The following is a 17423-nucleotide window of genomic DNA, read 5'->3' on the forward strand; positions in this document are numbered from 1 at the left end:
TACGGGTTCAATCCCTAGACATCTTCAAAAATGTCTAGGAACCGATTAATTTTTTCATGTCCATGTGAATGCATAATATTGACAAATCCCCAGCACTGGAAATAACATACATAAAACTATTTTTTGAAACATGTTGGGAGGTATCATAACGTTTATCCGTGCCACCAGTGAGTGGTGAGAGTTTTCCCCACGTCCTGTCCCTGTGTTTCCATCCATCTGTAGGATAACAATGGGGGGAAATTTCAGAAATAAAAATCCTCCTAGTTCCATCAGGAAACAATTACTGATGACGGTCTGTCCTCAATGACGTGACAAGACCCAGACCAAATCATGTGACTGAGACATCAGCTAAGCTTCCGGAGAAACCAGCGAATCGTCACGCTAGTAGCACGCATGCGCTATTATAACACGTACATGCCGTGTTACGTCAGACAGGTGCGGTCCAGTGACGTCGGCTGTCATCGCCTGGTCATGTGCTAAAACTGTACTAGTCAGGTGGTGGGTGAGTCGTCAGTGACGTAATCCGGAAGCGTTCTGCTGCACGCGGAAGTAAGAGAACCGGAGGGTGTTGCTGTACACCCGATACACTTCTCCTTCTGGGGCCTTTGAAGTGGAGGTTTAGCAGGGAAGACGGGAATAACATTTCCAAACACCGGGAGGAGAGATGGCAGCGAACGGGACCAATCTACAGGTAATCAGTGGAGGTAGTGGTGGGGGATAGAAGGGTTTGTCCTAGATGTATTCACCTGCTACTTGTCCCTATTAAAGTTTATCTACATGTCATTCTTCCTTTGTGTATATATATAACTGATATGGAAAATGGTGACACTCTAGAAATACATCTTCAAAGCCCACCTCTGTATGTGACAGGATTGTGTAATCATAGCTGCGACCTGCCCCCTATTGGCAGGAATTGGCCTCTTCTAGGAACCAAATTCTCCTCTTCAGATGTTTAAACAAATGTCATATTTAAAGCAGAACTCCATCCATGTCCTTTTTTTGTACATTCTACACCCCTGAACTGAGATTGTTTATTCTGATTTCCCTGCACACTGTCAGATTCTCATAATGTACCTTCGAAGCTGCAGCAAGTAAGAGTTTGTTTTTCCAAGCTGGAGGGCTTTTGTAACTTTTCAGCTTTTTCCACCTCTGCCTGGATGTAGCTGGCCTGTCTCTTTCATTCATTTGATTTCACCTCTTTTATTTTTACAGGCTCAGTATCATGTGTGGGAGTTACCACAGCTTCCTACTTTCAGGAAGCTATGTACAGGGCCCAAGTGGCCCCTCCCACCATCTATGATCTCCATACACTGTATGGAAAAGGCGATAATGTCACTGGGTATAAATGAAGTATGCAGTGATTGGGCGGGGGGATGAAAAGGTGTAGAAAGGAAGAGCAGGAAAGCCAAATAGCCATAAACATTATACTTCAGCTGTAAAGTGTATCTAAATTTTGTTGTGTTTTGAAGTGATGTGAGGCTTAGACCTCTGTCATGCTTTTATTAAATAATATTATTATTGTGGCATGTGATCATTTAGTAGATTCAGGCCTTTTTCAGACTTTAGTCCGTTGCATGCTCAACTTTTCCCCATCTGCTCCCCTTCAGCCTAATGGGAGTTGTTGGGGAAGATTTTGGACAACACACAGGTTGGTTTGTGTTGCAGAGTGGTTGCGGTGCAGTTCCTGGAAGCATCTTGTTGCTTCTGCCTTCATGACTACATTTCCTTCTGTGGCAGAAGATCCTCAATTCTACGGCAATGCATGCAAACGCATTGATCTCATCCCCAAATTTAGTGTTAACTGACAAAATTTGAGAAGAAAAGGCCTGTTTATAGCAGAGAGCTGATACTGCTGGGCACTGCAGTGTTTTCTGTATATTACAATTTTTTAAAGTGCATCTCTGGATAAAACCTTTCCAACTGGAATTGAGCATTAAACTGGCATTTATTAGGGGTAGCAAATGACAGACAGTGACACAGGGGGAGGAGAGGACCCTGCCCCGAAGAGCTTAAAATCTAGTAGGTGGGGGAAGTATCACACAATAGGAGGGGAGATACGTAGTGGTGGGAAGTAGTGACAGTTTCAAAAGACAGAAGAAGAAGAGTAGGCAAGTTTTAAAAAATGTTTTGAGTGCTCTACTAAATGAGCAGAAAGTAGGAGCCTAATGTGCATGTATGCATGATAAAACTGCACATTATTACAGACTTGTCTGCCAGTGTGCCCCCTCCATCTGATGGCTGTGATGTCCCTCATTGCTGTTGCTGACTTCATTGGGGGGATGAATGAGCCATAAAGAGCCCAATTTTTATAACAATGCCAAGCAATAGGTTCCTGCTGGATGCTACCTTACAACCTAAATGATGCAGATTCTGGATCATACAAGACCTGGTCAATGAACAGTATTGGGGAGAATAAGTTAACTTTGCTGGTTTTGTATTTCTGATTATAAGTGGAGATTTCCCTTCACCTTAGTGACCGAGGTTCCACTAAACACAGAGCGAGGGAAAATCTCACCCCTGAAATTACATAAAGAAATAAAAAAGATCCGGCATGAAATCTAACCTTTTCCTGTTTTATCCAATGAAAATCTTGTATGCAGGTAAACAAAAGGTTTCTTATTTTGGTGCTGTGAGATTTTTTTCCTGGATAACATTAGTATCACAATGCTGTACAGATTTTTAATAATGTGATGAAATTTATACAGAAAGTTGTGTTCCAATTACCACATGTAAAGACTAAATAACACTATTGTTACGTGAATGGTTTTTTTCACTTTCACATGTTTTCTTGCAGCAGTATTCCATCAATGCCATATCATAGGCATGTCACATTAAACGTTTTCTACCTTCTGCCCCTTTGCAGAAATATTTTTTAATTGATAACATTAGGGAAATGCTAGAAGAAACCAATAAAAGTGTAAAAGATGCAGTGTGGATTTTTCATTCTCTTAAGATAACATACTGATTTAGTTATAGATTTTTTTTCTTCAGATATAAGAACGAATGTACTGCACCCTTCCTATTGCTGATAATTTTCTCATGACTTTATGACGTTCATCACAACTTCTAACTCTTATTAACCAAGCGGACATTTATTAGGGTGTTGCATCATAAAGTGTTTCAAATGTTGTACGGGGGCACCTACTGCATCCACATATTTACCAGTAACTCTTTCTATATACAACAACTCAGATCAAGGGTTGACAGGCTGCCTTTGTCTGTATTCTTTCCTGACACACGGACAATCTTCTAGCCCCAAGGTTCTCTCTGTAAAGACCCCTGAATTTGTGCCAATGTAATGATGCATAAACTGGTTGTGTAGTAATATAGGTTAAGGAATGATAAGCTCAGGCATGATAACACCTCCTTGGGCACCCCTACCTAATTTTAATAATACTTTATCTGGACACAAAATTATTCCTGGGGAAACACATGATTGTGGATTGGGAAGGAAGGGGTGAGATGGAGGAGAAGGGGGGTTGCTAGGAAGCAGATAAAGAGCCAATCATGGGGAATCAAAGTAATGCAAAATAACAGTAACTCATGAACGTACAGGGAGTGGGAACAAAGAAGACAGCTTGATGGAGTCTGTGCAGTCAGAAGAGGCAAAGTGCACAGACAGAAGAAGAAAAGACAGAGAATGGAAGAAAATGAGGAAGAAGGTAGTGCTGATTGGGTACTAGGGAGAGTAAGGATGAAAGTAAGACTAGGTACACACGTGCAATAGTTCTCGACTGATCGGCTCTGGGCTGATATCGGACGAGAATCTTGCCTTTTCGTACAGTGTCCGTCGTCCAAATGACCGTCCTGGCGGATCAACGGACGATGAACGGTCGTAATGGAAGTGAAGGGGGAGAAAGCACAGCAGAGTGCCGCTCCGTCATTCTCCCACATCTCCTCTCTATAGAGTAGAGTAGTAGCACTTGTTCATGCATCTTGCAGCTGTTTGTCGTGGGAAAGGATCATGAAAGATCCTTTCCGACAATTATTGCACATGTGTACTTAGCCTAAGAGAGAGGAGGCAACGAGATCTGATAATTCGGTGCATAGGTAAAACGGAACATAATCTAAACATAATCATGGGCTGAAGGGACTATGGGAAAAGTGAAGTTGAGTAATGTTGGGAGGTAAATGTGAGGGGCTCATGAGAGCAAGAGAGGAGGCAGAGCAATAACTGTTAAAATATTTTTATATTTTAGTTAATAAATATAAAATGAGAGACCCAAATTGTACAAAAGTAACAAGTGATATAGGCTGTGTTGCTCTGCGTATTGAATGTAGTGTTGTTTCCCAATAAGTACAACTGACTTGATATGTCCCTTATTGTAATAAGTTTTAATGTGTGCTGAATCTTTACAGGAGCAGTAATGAATATGAAAGGAGAGCTTAGACTAGCCTTATGCTGTAAAGTTTGTCCTGGACTGCTAATGCATGTAATTTGTGGTACAGTACCAGGTTTTACTTTCTTCCACTGTTCACATTTAGGCAGAGCTGAATTTATTAGCTTAGACATGGGCATGATGTTTTCAAAATGCCAGTCACTGTTGCAGTTTACAATATTACTGTTATGTGCTTGTTCCACCTGACTTCTCTGGTGCAGCAAGCGGCACAGCAGGAAGTGGAGAAATATAAACAGATTGCTACAAATGTGAGATCAGCATGAATACCTGTTTTTGTAATTGATTCCAGTGCAACATCCATAGTACAGTGGTGATAATAAGAATGTGAAGACAAGCACTGTGGAGAATGGGGAACACAGAATGCTAGAGACACTAAACCTGTGGTGATACGGCAGCCATCAGTCAGCCCAGAGTAAAGATACCATCCAAAGCATTAGCTATAGGTCATGTAGTGCAGAGTGTAGTTGACTGATCACTTATTTCTAAATTCTTCCCATTGCGCTTAAGTAAACAGGAAATAAGTGGCAGAAAGCTTAAGCTTCAATCCTAAACTGCATGCACACATGTATTGTACAATTTTTTTGTATGACTACTACTTATATACTATATTATTTTGTATTTCTTACAGAAAGCAATTGACCTTGCAAGTAAAGCCTCTCAGGAAGACAAAGCAGGAAACTATGAAGAAGCGCTTCGGCTATATCAGAGTGCTGTACAGTATTTTTTACATGTGGTAAAATGTGAGTGTTTATACATTTCAGTATATATTAATGTCATAGAGGAGAACTCCATACAAATGTAAAAACACATTTTTTTTTAAAATAAAAATGGGTTTTACGTGAAATGGATAAATATAGCCTACTGAAATTTTAGGCCAGGTAGGATAAATGATCTAGAAAATACCTACATGTTTTTAAGATTTCTAGTTTCTGATCCTCCTGAAGATATCGGATTTCTGTCTCTTTTAGTGGATTTCAAGAAGAGAATTTTATGGTACATACTAATAAAAACACATTCAATTGAGTGTATTCATTCTGTGGCCTTTCTTCCCATTGTTTGCCAAACATTAAAAACATGCTCAGAAATCCTGGTGATCTTTTTAATAAAAGCATGCTTCCAAAGTGTCTCAACCAGCCAGAAAGCTCCCACCTTGGTTATATCCTGTCATGGAATAGCTATAGTGTTTAATTAGGCAATTCCTTCTCTGATCCCTTTTGATTACAAAACAGGCTAAATAAACATTTCAGCATGGATCAACAGAACAGCACAGAGAAAGAAGACAAATCACCTCCACATAGTGTAACTGATTTTTGACAAACACATAAACGGCACTAGTACTTTACAGCGCTATCTATATGAGGTGTTAATTACTTTCCTTCCTTGCTTCACAAAAATCTAGGATCATAGCAGTATCTCGGCCTAGAGTTTTTACTGTCTGGCAGGTAATGGAAAGAGAAGCACAGATTAAATAATTTGTTTGAAGTGAATAATGAATAATAGTGAAGTGAATTTTTTGGCTTAACCAGCATTAACAATATAATGTGAGAAGTAGGAATTTGAAATGTTATATTTACTGTGTGTATATGTCATATTTTCCTTAGATGACACTCAGGGTGAAAAAGCAAAGCAGAGTATTCGAGCGAAGTGTATAGAGTATCTTGACAGGGCAGAACAGCTGAAGGCATATTTGAAAAAGAAAGAGAAAACCCCAGCAAAACCTGTAAAGGAAGGAGCACCTCCTCGAGCTCCAGAAGAAAAAGGGTATGTGTCCCTAAAAAAACCTTCCTACTTACATTAACCTCCCTGGCAGTATGATTAAAAAGGATTTTTAAATGTAAAAGCGGTAAATTTAAAAATCCCCATTTTTTTAAATTTCTCGCCTACCTGACCTCGAGTTTAAGACTCGGAGCAGATGCCCAGCCGCCATCTGCTTCCCCTGGCCCCCCAACGGTCACACGCCAGGGTCAGGCATCGCCAGGTTACGCAGATGCCAGGCCAGCATCGCCAGGGGAAGAAGATGCTGGGCATCGCTGGTGTATGCCGCAGGCACTGCTGGAGGGCTCCACTGGAACGTGGGAACCAAGCAGGACTTTTATTCTCCCTGGAGATTCCACCCCAAGTGTGGCACAGGGTCACCACTTTTGCAATGGTAAATCCACCCCGAGCCACACTCGGGAATTCCGCCAGGCAGGTTAATCCAATTTGTAATATTTGAATATTTGTTTTTTTTTTTTGTTTTTTTTTTTATAATGACATTTTGACTTTTTTTTTTTTTGAATGGTAATTTAGGCTTCACATTTGGTGATTCGACATCTTGGCAGTGATATAAATATAAAAAAAATATATATATATATAGAAATAAGTATTTTTTTTTTCAACTTTATTTTATTTAGGAATGATAGTGATGAAGGGGACTCAGAAGACCCTGAGAAAAAGAAGATGCAGAGTCAGCTTCAAGGTTACATTTCATTTATGTAGTTATATCATCATAGTTTCTTGTTTATAATTTTTTTTTATATTTATTAATCTAATTCTTACCAGAATTGTGAGGACAGAACCATCAAATGACTAGAAAAGTTGTGTAATGTTAAAAAAATAAAAATAAAAATACAGTGACAAGATTGGTTTTAAAAAGAACATTCCAAAGAGTCTCTCAGAAGTAAAAAATCGGGAGGAGGCCACACCACTGTGGAAGATTACATGGGTATAGAGTACAGTAATTCAGGAATAACTTTTTTTTTTATCTTTAGTACATACAATTAAAGGATTTAGAATACACATAGAAGTTTATGTATGCAAAAACAATATTAGATTATTTAAATACTTTTTTTTGCAGCATACAGTTGCAAATATATGTAAAGCCACAGTGCCACATCAGATCTCTGTAAAATGTAGCACCCTATTCACATCGGTTCTAATTATCCACCCTATCCAAAACCGTAAAATACAGGATGGAGTGTTTTGCTTTAATCATTTTTTTTACTAATGTTTTCTTGTTAATTTTCAGGTGCAATTGTCATGGAAAAACCAAATGTAAAATGGAATGATGTTGCTGGCCTTGAAGGGGCCAAGGAAGCCCTTAAAGAGGCTGTGATTTTGCCAATTAAATTTCCTCATCTCTTTACAGGTAGTTATTTACCCTGTAGTATTTACACTGGTATTGTGTCTAAATATAAACTTAATCTTAAAACTGGGTTGCTGAGTTGACCATTGGAAAATGCCTCATTTCCATTATATATCTCAAATGTGTGTCTCTTAAGCTGTATTGCTGAAAGCATTAATCCATGGTAGGTTTAGCAATAGCATAATAGTGGTTATGGGAGTATTACAAAAAAACATTTGGTTATACTTTCCAATATGCGTTCACAATCTTGTAGCTTCTCCTTCAGTTTACAAAGTTTACATTTACTATTGAGGTTTCCAAGCATCAATTCTAAGCACTGCACTTGTTTGAATATTTTGTCACTTGCTCTCGCTCTCACTCTCACTCTTGGAGGGTGGGTTCGAGAGTGAAAAAGGCACTTGTGTGTAGGAAGTTTATGAAAGGAATTGGAGAAGGGGAGATAGGTTTAAGCAATGCATATATAGGTGAGGCCAAATGTGTCCAGGGTTTCGAAACTAAGCGTTGCTAAAGCATATTTTGTTTTCCAGCAGAGGACAACTTGTGTGTTGATTTTATAAGCAGATAAAGTTCTCTGTTTAGCAGGGAATGTAGTTTGCTTCAAGGGGTATTCATATTTATTGCCCTGGTTTTTCAATGTATCTCGAGTGGCGATTTTAGTCACCCACAGATATCATTTAGGAGGAACTCAGTTGAGCACATTTTACTCTCTATATAAGCAACCACTTAAAAATATTTATAATATGCCCTATAGGGAAAAGAACCCCTTGGCGAGGGATCCTACTTTTTGGACCTCCAGGAACAGGAAAGTCCTATTTAGCCAAAGCTGTGGCTACAGAAGCAAACAACTCCACTTTTTTCTCCATATCATCGTCGGACCTTGTCTCAAAATGGCTTGGAGAAAGTGAAAAGTGAGTAACCTTGTTTTAGTAGATTATATTTACATGTTTCAACTGGATATATTTATAAAGTAGTAAACGGTTACTGCAGGAACATCTTCCTTTTTGAATTTGTTTTAAATTTGTGATTGATTCTTCTATACCAGGGGTGTCAAACTGTGGGCCAGGGGCCAAATCTGGCCCCCAGCGTATTTTTTTTTTTTTTTGGCCCCCAAAGGATTTCTAAATATGAACTGCAGCTGGCCCACCGCTGCATTGAAATAGCGCCGCTCTCTGCCTTTGTGTGGCCCCCATTGGACTGTTTTATACACGCAAATAATGCCGGGTATTTAGGTAGCAGCGCTATTTCAATGAAGAGGGAGTTTCAGTGGCGGGCTGTTCATAAGAATTAACTCTGCATTGGCCGCATCTGGCATTTCCAGCACTCTCCCTCAACAGTACTTTTCCTTGCTATTCCAAGACATGGACTTGAACGGTTGGATTTTCATAGAAGGATATTGTTATTATTATTGTTACCATTATTAAGTTACCATTATGCATAAAGGGTAATATTGACAGTTTAATTCAGAAAGCTACAAATAGAGAAAGGCATAAGATTTTTTCCTAAATAAAAGTAAAAAAACAGACTTTATGCCTCTTTCTCTATTATAAGCTTGTTCCTGATTGAATGTGAAGCAAAATCTCTTTGTTTACTATATGAAAAGTGTTTATATCTAACGAGAAGGAAAAATTTCCTAAATTTTTTTCAATAAATTTCAAGGTTGGCCCGCAACTTTGTCTAAGTTTTTAATTTTGACACCCCTGTTCCCCTGTTGTCTACGTATTTGGGTTTGACACCCCTACGTGTTTCACATGGGTCACATTCAAAGCTTTATAACTATGACCTTTTATAATGTTGTTCTTGTAGTTCTTTTTCATGCGGTGCATTGGCTGACTGTTTTTTCCATTGTTTCCCAGCATTGTTTGCATGCCTTCTTTTAACTGAGATTTCAGTTATTTTTGTTTTTCTCTTTAGGCTGGTGAAAAATTTATTTCAGCTTGCCAGAGAACATAAGCCCTCAATCATCTTTATTGATGAGATTGACTCACTCTGCGGCTCAAGAAGTGAGAATGAAAGTGAGGCTGCTCGCAGAATTAAAACCGAATTTCTGGTTCAAATGCAAGGCAAGATATGACTTTTCTAACATCTAATATTTAGCAGTTATGGGCTTGGACTGTTATCAATAGTTTTTTTTTTTTTTTTATTTAAAACAGGTGTTGGCGTTGACAATGAAGGCATCTTAGTACTTGGTGCCACAAATATACCTTGGGTATTAGATTCTGCAATCCGGAGGCGGTATGTCAATTTATCTTAAAAACATTCTTGTATGTTTGCTCACTATAATGAATGGTTTTTTTAATTATATTTATTGTGTATGCATTTGCTATTGTAATTGTTTATGAATAGATATATGACAATGTAGCACCACACATGTGTAAAATAAATTGTGGGTCCCCATCAATTACTGTCACTTTGGAGATTTTTGTTCCTGAAGACTGGCAATTTACCTCTTATTTTGTCTCTTATGAACAAAGTCTTAATCTGAACCACACATGTGTAAAATAAATTGTGGGTCCCCATCAATTACTGTCACTTTGGAGATTTTTGTTCCTGAAGACTGGCAATTTACCTCTTATTTTGTCTCTTATGAACAAAGTCTTAATCTGAACCCATCTATAAAGAAATGTGTGAGAAACTTTTCCCTTTTTACTTTAAGGGACATCCCTTCTATAGTTGGTGAGTTGGCCTGAAAAAAGCACATGTCTATGTCCCCTAATATATACAAGCTGTGAGCTACATTTTAAATGCATCTGTCATTATTATTTTATTTAAATGTCATTCCAATGTATGTTCAAAAAAAGCACTATTTACCTTCTTCTAAATGATCACAAGTGGCATTGTCTGTCTGCTTCTTTAGACCATAACACATAAAACAAGATATAAATAACTCTTCATTACACATTTTGACTATCATTTCATCAGTATTTGTTTATGTTGATCATGCTCTCTACATCATTTGGTCACAATAATGTATATAGAATTTGTTTTCCTTTTCAGATTTGAAAAACGAATTTACATTCCCCTTCCAGAAGCACATGCTCGAACAGACATGTTTAAACTCCATCTTGGAACAACAGCTCACAGCCTCACAGATGCAGATTTTCGAGATCTGGGCAAAAGAACAAATGGTTACTCTGGTGCCGATATCAGCATAATTGTGCGAGATGCCCTAATGCAGCCTGTCAGGAAAGTTCAGTCTGCCACACACTTTAAAAGGGTACTTTACCATTTCCTACTGTAAAAAGCACAGATAATTTCTCTGAATGTATTATTTACTAGTTTGCAGCATTATTAGGCCAAGAAAGGGTGCCTTTTTTTATTACAGAAAACACACACATCAGTGATTCTTGTTAGGATTATTATTTGAAGTCATAGCCATCTTTTAGTGATAACTGCCACAGGAACTGTGCAGTCTAAGGGTTCCTTTTAAAAGTTGCAGTTTTTTTTTTTTTGGTTTTTTTAAAAAGGAAACTGAAAATGGTGTGTATTGCCTTTCACAATGTATTTCAAAATGAATATAGAGTATGCTTGTATATATACAGTATATATTTATCTGGAAGATAACATGACCAGCTCTGCTCCAGTCACTAAATTTTCTTTGTTGCATTAAGCATTTATGAATGGGTCATAAATTTAGAACACATTGTGTATAGCCCTGTGGAGTAATACAGAGAACGAATAGCGAAATCCTCTTTCCGTATAAATTTGTCTTTAATGTTTTACAGTGAAATGGTCAGTGTGCCTAAGATTTGACTAGGCTTTATACAAAAGATTCTGCAGTGCTATAACACATAGTGTGTCTGTTTTACTTGTTTCATGCAATACATTTTTACATGTTTTGTTTATTTTCATTGGACATGAAGGTTGCAAAACAAATAACCTGCATAGTAGTAATCTGATAATAAGACTTAACCTGTACCGTATAATATTTTTTTTTTTGTTTTGCCTATAAGTTCTTTTTTTACTCAAATGAGTGAGATTCCAGAAAAGTAACAAGTGATTTTTGTAGGTACAAGGGAAATCTCCTGTCAATCCAGATGAGATCCATGATGATCTGCTTACTCCATGTTCTCCTGGAGATCCGGATGCCGTTGAAATGACATGGATGGATGTACCTGGAGATAAGTTATTGGAACCTACTGTTGGCATGGTTAGTCAGAGCTAATGCTTACTGATTTGTTTCTGTTCTTTCCTAAGAAGCAGTGAGCCATACTTGGTGGCCTAATGTTTTCAGGGCACAGGAGGTAGTCTGTTTTCTGTGCAGCTGGCTTAATAAATTTGATTTGTCCTTTTATATTGAAGATTGTTGTGTAAATATAAGCTGTATTTGCCTGAGGTCATCTATGGTCCACCTCCCTTTACTGAGCTGTTTTCTTTTTTTGGAGTAACTTGTTATCGTCAGTTGCTGCTAAAACTAAAATACCTGAGAGAGATTCCCCTGTCATCAATCATGTGTGGGTTCCTAATAAAGAATAAAGACAATCTTCTACATGAACGTCCTGCTAAATAATAATCCAATAAATTTGGAACATTAGAATCCCTTTCCTTATACTATATAATTCTTGTAAATTTTAATTTCTTCAAATGTCATTTATGTTAACTGGTGGTACTTGTGTTTTAGAGTAGCTTTAGCAATTGATTGAATTATTTACTAATGACAGATTGTAGACTAAAAAAAATAAAAAATCGCTGAATTGCAGTTGTATATTTGTATAAATATATACTGCTTGAGTTACCTTATTTTCACCTGCACTTCACACCTGTACACCTTACATACATTTTGTGTATTATTACTGTATCAGTATTTGTTAAACAGCAGAGTGCTGCTTGTAATTCTTTCAAAGTGAGTCATGTGATCCAGAAGGTATCGTCATTCTCCAAATAGCAGTTCATTATTACATCAGTGACTGAGCAGTGCATCAGGACTAGTGTTCCTGCTAAGTATATCAGCCCTTTATGAAGTCTTTTGCCTTTTATACTGAAATTGTTTTAAAATAACAGGCACGTGTAAGGTTGTCTGTAGTTATTTACCATATCTCCTATATTTATAACTAACCTTTATGGAAACAACAAATTAAATACTGAACACCTGAAATTATTGACATTTATATTTTAGTATTGGATAAAATTAAATTCTAACTCAGTAAATCTAAGCGCAGACAACATACAAACATTTCACAATTTGGATTCTCATTTATGTTCCTTTCTTGATCAGAGAATGCACGAAGGGGTGCGGTCTGTAAACCCCTGAATAAGAACTTTTTTTACCTTTTAAATATACCAGTGAAAACATTTTGTTTTATTTGCAATGTCCAAAAAAATAAGCTGTTTTGCTTGTTCTGTTCTCTACATTGAGTACTCTGCAGTTTTATCTTAAACCGTGTATTCCACCCTACCCAGTTACTTCAATAAACTTCAGAACATTATTATTATCTCCTATGTTATGCAGATGAGGGGAAGGGTGTTCTTTAGTCCTATTAATTTATTCCTAGGGTTACAATTTTGCTCCCCTATAGATACATTAAAGTGAGTGAGCATGGTCTTTGTGGTAGTAAGCATTATGGGCTAGATTCTTAGGAAGAAAAAATGTGTAAACATTTAGTTACACCAGAACTCTTCATCACTTTGTCATGTGATAAGCTTAAAATAAGTTAACAATATTCTACATATTAACTGTATATTCCTTTCCAGGCTGATATGCTGAGATCATTGACTAACACCAAACCTACAGTAAATGAGCAAGATCTGGAAAAATTAAAGAAATTCACAGAAGACTTTGGGCAAGAAGGATAAGTTGGCATAAAAGTGGTTACAAGATCACTTTCAATAGCCTTTTTCCTTTTCTGATATATTCTTGCAACAGTATACATGGCATACCTAATATTTGCCTGCAAAACTGATTTTTCGAGTATTGTGGAAGTGATTTAATTCTACCAAACACTTGCTGAGCTGTCTTATATACCAGAATCTACTGTCAAATCCGCTTTTAAAAGACAATATTCCTGCAATGGCTTAAATCAACATAAACACTACTATGTGTCAAGAAGCAGCATGTGGGACCACTGGCTGAGCATCTAAGGCCATCAAGAATTGTTTTTCCTATTTTATGTAATATAATACAAGAACTCTTTCTGCTTGACCATTAAATCCAGATATGTGTTCTCAGTAAACCAGAAAGTTTCTCTAGGGGGAAAAAGTCAGCGGCAATTTAAAAATATGTGCAATCAGTCCTCTAGAGAAGCATTAAAGGACACTAGACAAAACATTCAATAAAAATGAGTTTAAAAAATGTTTCCTAAAGCCTACATGATTATTGTGTCTATGTAACCATTTTACAGTCTATCCTTTAGTTTTCAGCAATGTATAGGATAATATAGATGTACATATCTTTTATGTGGTGGTGTTTTTTTTTTTTTTTTTTTTTTTTTCCCTTGATTCCTTTGTTCTACAATAATATAACTGTTTAGATTAATATGCAACTTTTTCTGTACATATAGCTATTTTTTTATTTTACATTTCTAGGTGCATAGATTTGTCAATCACATGCCAAAATATTACAGCAGGACTAAAAGGAATTTATTACAAGTGTGTACTTATCTTCCCTGTCAAAGTTCAGAATTTAATAAAACAGCAGTTGCAATCATGTTACAGCCCAGAGGATTCTAATGTTCCAGGAAAATAGGTTTTCTTACCTCACGGATGCCTTGATTGAATATGGTGGCAAAAATACATATTGTACATTTGTGAGCTCAGAATGTAACTGAATGTATTTTTTGATACAACCCTTATAACAGGTTTGACCGAAGTAGTGCCTTGTAAGGTAAGAGGTTCGATTTTGACTTTTGTTCAGAAGCTAGTACATTCCATGGGCTACTTTTTTTTTTTTAAATGTATGTACTGCGTACCAGTAAGTTCATCAAGCTCGTTGTTAATGGGGATTTTCAATTTCTGCAGTTATTCCTTAAAGACATTCTTGTTGTCTGCTGTTTTTGTTCTGGGCTTTTGTACTGTCTGTGTGAAATCATAGAACTGTTAAATCATCTGTTTACTTCAATAAACTTCTATTCACTACAAGTAAAATGTGGTCTTATATTTTTCAGTATGTGTTTTTATTTGTTATGGTGCCCTTGAAGAGTCTTGCAAATTTCACCATTCTTTAGTTTAACCACCTGAGCGTTACACTAATTTCTAGATTTCTGTTCCAAAAGCGTCACAGGTTTTCATGAAATTTTTTTTTTTAAATTTACAGCTTTTTTGTATTGAGTTCAATACAAAGGAACTCAATGCAAAATTTTGAATTTGCCGCCCCGCCTCCCTCCCGCGCCGACGCACGCAGTTGTTGCAGATTGTATGATCTGTAGCCTGTGGAAAACACTAAGATTTCATGGTTCATTTTAAACAAAGCTGGTCATGAATATGGAGGCTTCCATAGCTAGCTAACGATAGTTGCCAGTCTATGCTTAAACTCTTTAGGTCACTGACAAATATACAGGTAAGGGTTTTTGACTTTTGTCTAATTTTTCTAAATCTCCACCACATTTATTCGAGGTCAATGATTTGATTTAACATGTTGATGGGAAATGTAAATGAGCCTGGCAACTTGCATTGCATGAAAAAGAGGTCCGCAGTGGCTGCCTTTACGTTGATCTCACAAGATGTTTCCTTTAAATATTTTGCTACAAGTGTCTTGTACTGCATGTCATGGCAATAAATGGATTACATCAGAAGCCCTAAGCTTGTTTCAAAAGTTGGTTCTGGGCTATTGAAGTTATCAGGGTTGCCTTAAAGTGGCCAGATCAATTCTGGTGGCTTTGGAGGTTCTACTAAGCTCTTTCACTGGTTCAGGGAGCCCTGGAACACGAAACCTTTGTCAGGATGGGTGATAGTTTCTGGATACTCAATGTTTCCTTCATACAGTGAAGCACTGGAAAGCTTCTGCATAATTTGCACCTTGTTTTCATGAAGAAAAAGGGGGGTTAATACTTGCAAGTAAAACACTTAAACTGCAGAGAGGCCGGAAGAAGCATGCCAAGAATGCATTTAATTTTGCTGCTGTGCAAGGAGCATGCTGATGGGAGGTTATAGAAAAGCTCACTGGTCTGTTCCTTCTCACTGTACAGTCATGGGGCTTGGTATGGGCAAGAGACCTGTAAATTGAGAAACTAGGAAAGATAAAGATAATGTCCCCTCTGTTCACCTCTGTGCTGCTGGATAGAGCGGTTCAAACCATAGGACTAGATAGACATAACACAAATCCTTTGTCAGGCAAATTAATGATTGCATATGCATTTTATCATTATTATTTTTTTGTGATTTTCCCGGAGTCCAGCTTTTAAAGATTCGTTTTAAAAAAAAAAAGTCAGCATAAATCTTTTACACGTTCCATTTCTGAATTGCTGAGGTTTACATTTTTCCTATTATTCTGTAGCCCGCAGTTACTTTCTGTAACTGTTTACAAAAAAAAATAATTGCTACTATAGCAACAGTCAGTTTGCAGATGAGATTAAATAAAACTTTTTCACTTTGCTACTCTTTGGCTGTTTGCCACATCAAATTGTTTGCATAAACTTTCTGGCCGAATTGCAGTCTGTTGTACTGAATTGAACATTTCTTCATTGAATTCTAGAATTCTTCATTGGTTAATACACTGGACTTTCATATTTTACCCTAATCCTGCACGTCTAAAGTATTGCAATGTATTTATTACAACACTGGGTCTAGTTATGTGAAAAACACCAAACAAAACCTTCCTCTTGGCAATTAAAATAAGATTGAGCAAATACTTTGGAATTGCATATGTCATTATGTACATACATTTTTTTTTTTTTTGGGTGGTGGTGGATGGATTGTAAGACAAAGCTGCTGGTGCTACTGCAATTTGAGATAAACCTCTAGTTTATCTAGCTGCTTGGTATCCTGTCCTGTATGCAGAATCATTTTTCTTTTGCTTGCTTTTTATTCTTGGTCCATGGACAACAGATCTCATTAGAAACTGCAGCTCTTTCTTTATATTTTACAGTGTCAATATAATATTTAAAGCTTTGCAGTCTGTGCAATTAAAAAAATATTTATAATAACATTGATGATCAGTTTTTTAGCAATTAATGTTCCAATAGGTTTTTTTGTAGGGTTTAATGAGAAGGAGCTAGCCGCCAGCCTGACATACAAGCCCCATCACCACCAATACCTCTTAAAACCATTGAACACACATGACTTCACCATGACTGGGATTGGTAGATACTAACCACTGCACATTGGGAACAAGACATCACCTTAAAGAACTGACTTCACTTGCTACATAATACATCTCTTTCATTTACAGATGCTATTATCACAAGATAATCAATGTTACTCACTTTACTGGTCAGCAGTTGCCCAGCCTCAAACAGCCTAAAAAATGGTAAATGATGTCCCTAAAATACTTCATCCCCCTCTGGTGAGTACACAGATACCGAATCTAAAACGGCTGCACATTGACTGTACAGTATCTAAATTCCCTACCGTATTAGATAACACTTATGTGAATACTGTGTGTGATGTTGGTCCATCAGACATCTGTATAGGGATTCGCACAGTGTATTTTGTACTACAGCCTTTAACTACAATGCTTGTGATTAGTGCCGTTTATTAAGATATTAATAATAATTGTATTTCCATACATATATGGTTTTTATTACAATTATTTTTTTTTACCAGATCTGGCAGTTTAGTATACCTCCATTAATATTTATTATTTGCAATCCTAGCAGAGGTCAGGTATTCAGCAGGCACATCCTATGGAACGTCTATAAAAACAAATAACTGCATTCTTAAAAACTGCCGCTAGATGGCTGTATAGTAGCTCCCTCGTGCCAGAATCCAGGCAGAGCCCTCTTGACTGTAGAGAAAGTGAAATGTAAACA

The 17423-nt window shown here is 37.1% G+C and overlaps 1 protein-coding gene across 1 annotated transcript; it reads left to right on the top strand.

The window, feature by feature from the left end:
- The first annotated feature begins 478 nt into the window (after positions 1-478).
- VPS4B (vacuolar protein sorting 4 homolog B) lies at positions 479-14601 on the top strand. Its single transcript, XM_072411806.1, has 11 exons — positions 479-691; positions 5029-5140; positions 6002-6161; positions 6794-6858; positions 7408-7527; positions 8276-8432; positions 9436-9584; positions 9675-9756; positions 10519-10738; positions 11531-11671; positions 13213-14601. The coding sequence occupies exons 1-11, from the start codon at positions 665-667 to the stop codon at positions 13312-13314; spliced, it is 1335 nt and encodes a 444-aa protein (XP_072267907.1). The 5' UTR covers positions 479-664; the 3' UTR covers positions 13315-14601.
- The last annotated feature ends 2822 nt before the right edge of the window (positions 14602-17423 follow it).

Source organism: Pyxicephalus adspersus, chromosome 5 (assembly GCF_032062135.1).
Source record: "Pyxicephalus adspersus chromosome 5, UCB_Pads_2.0, whole genome shotgun sequence".
Classification (NCBI taxonomy): domain Eukaryota; kingdom Metazoa; phylum Chordata; class Amphibia; order Anura; family Pyxicephalidae; genus Pyxicephalus; species Pyxicephalus adspersus.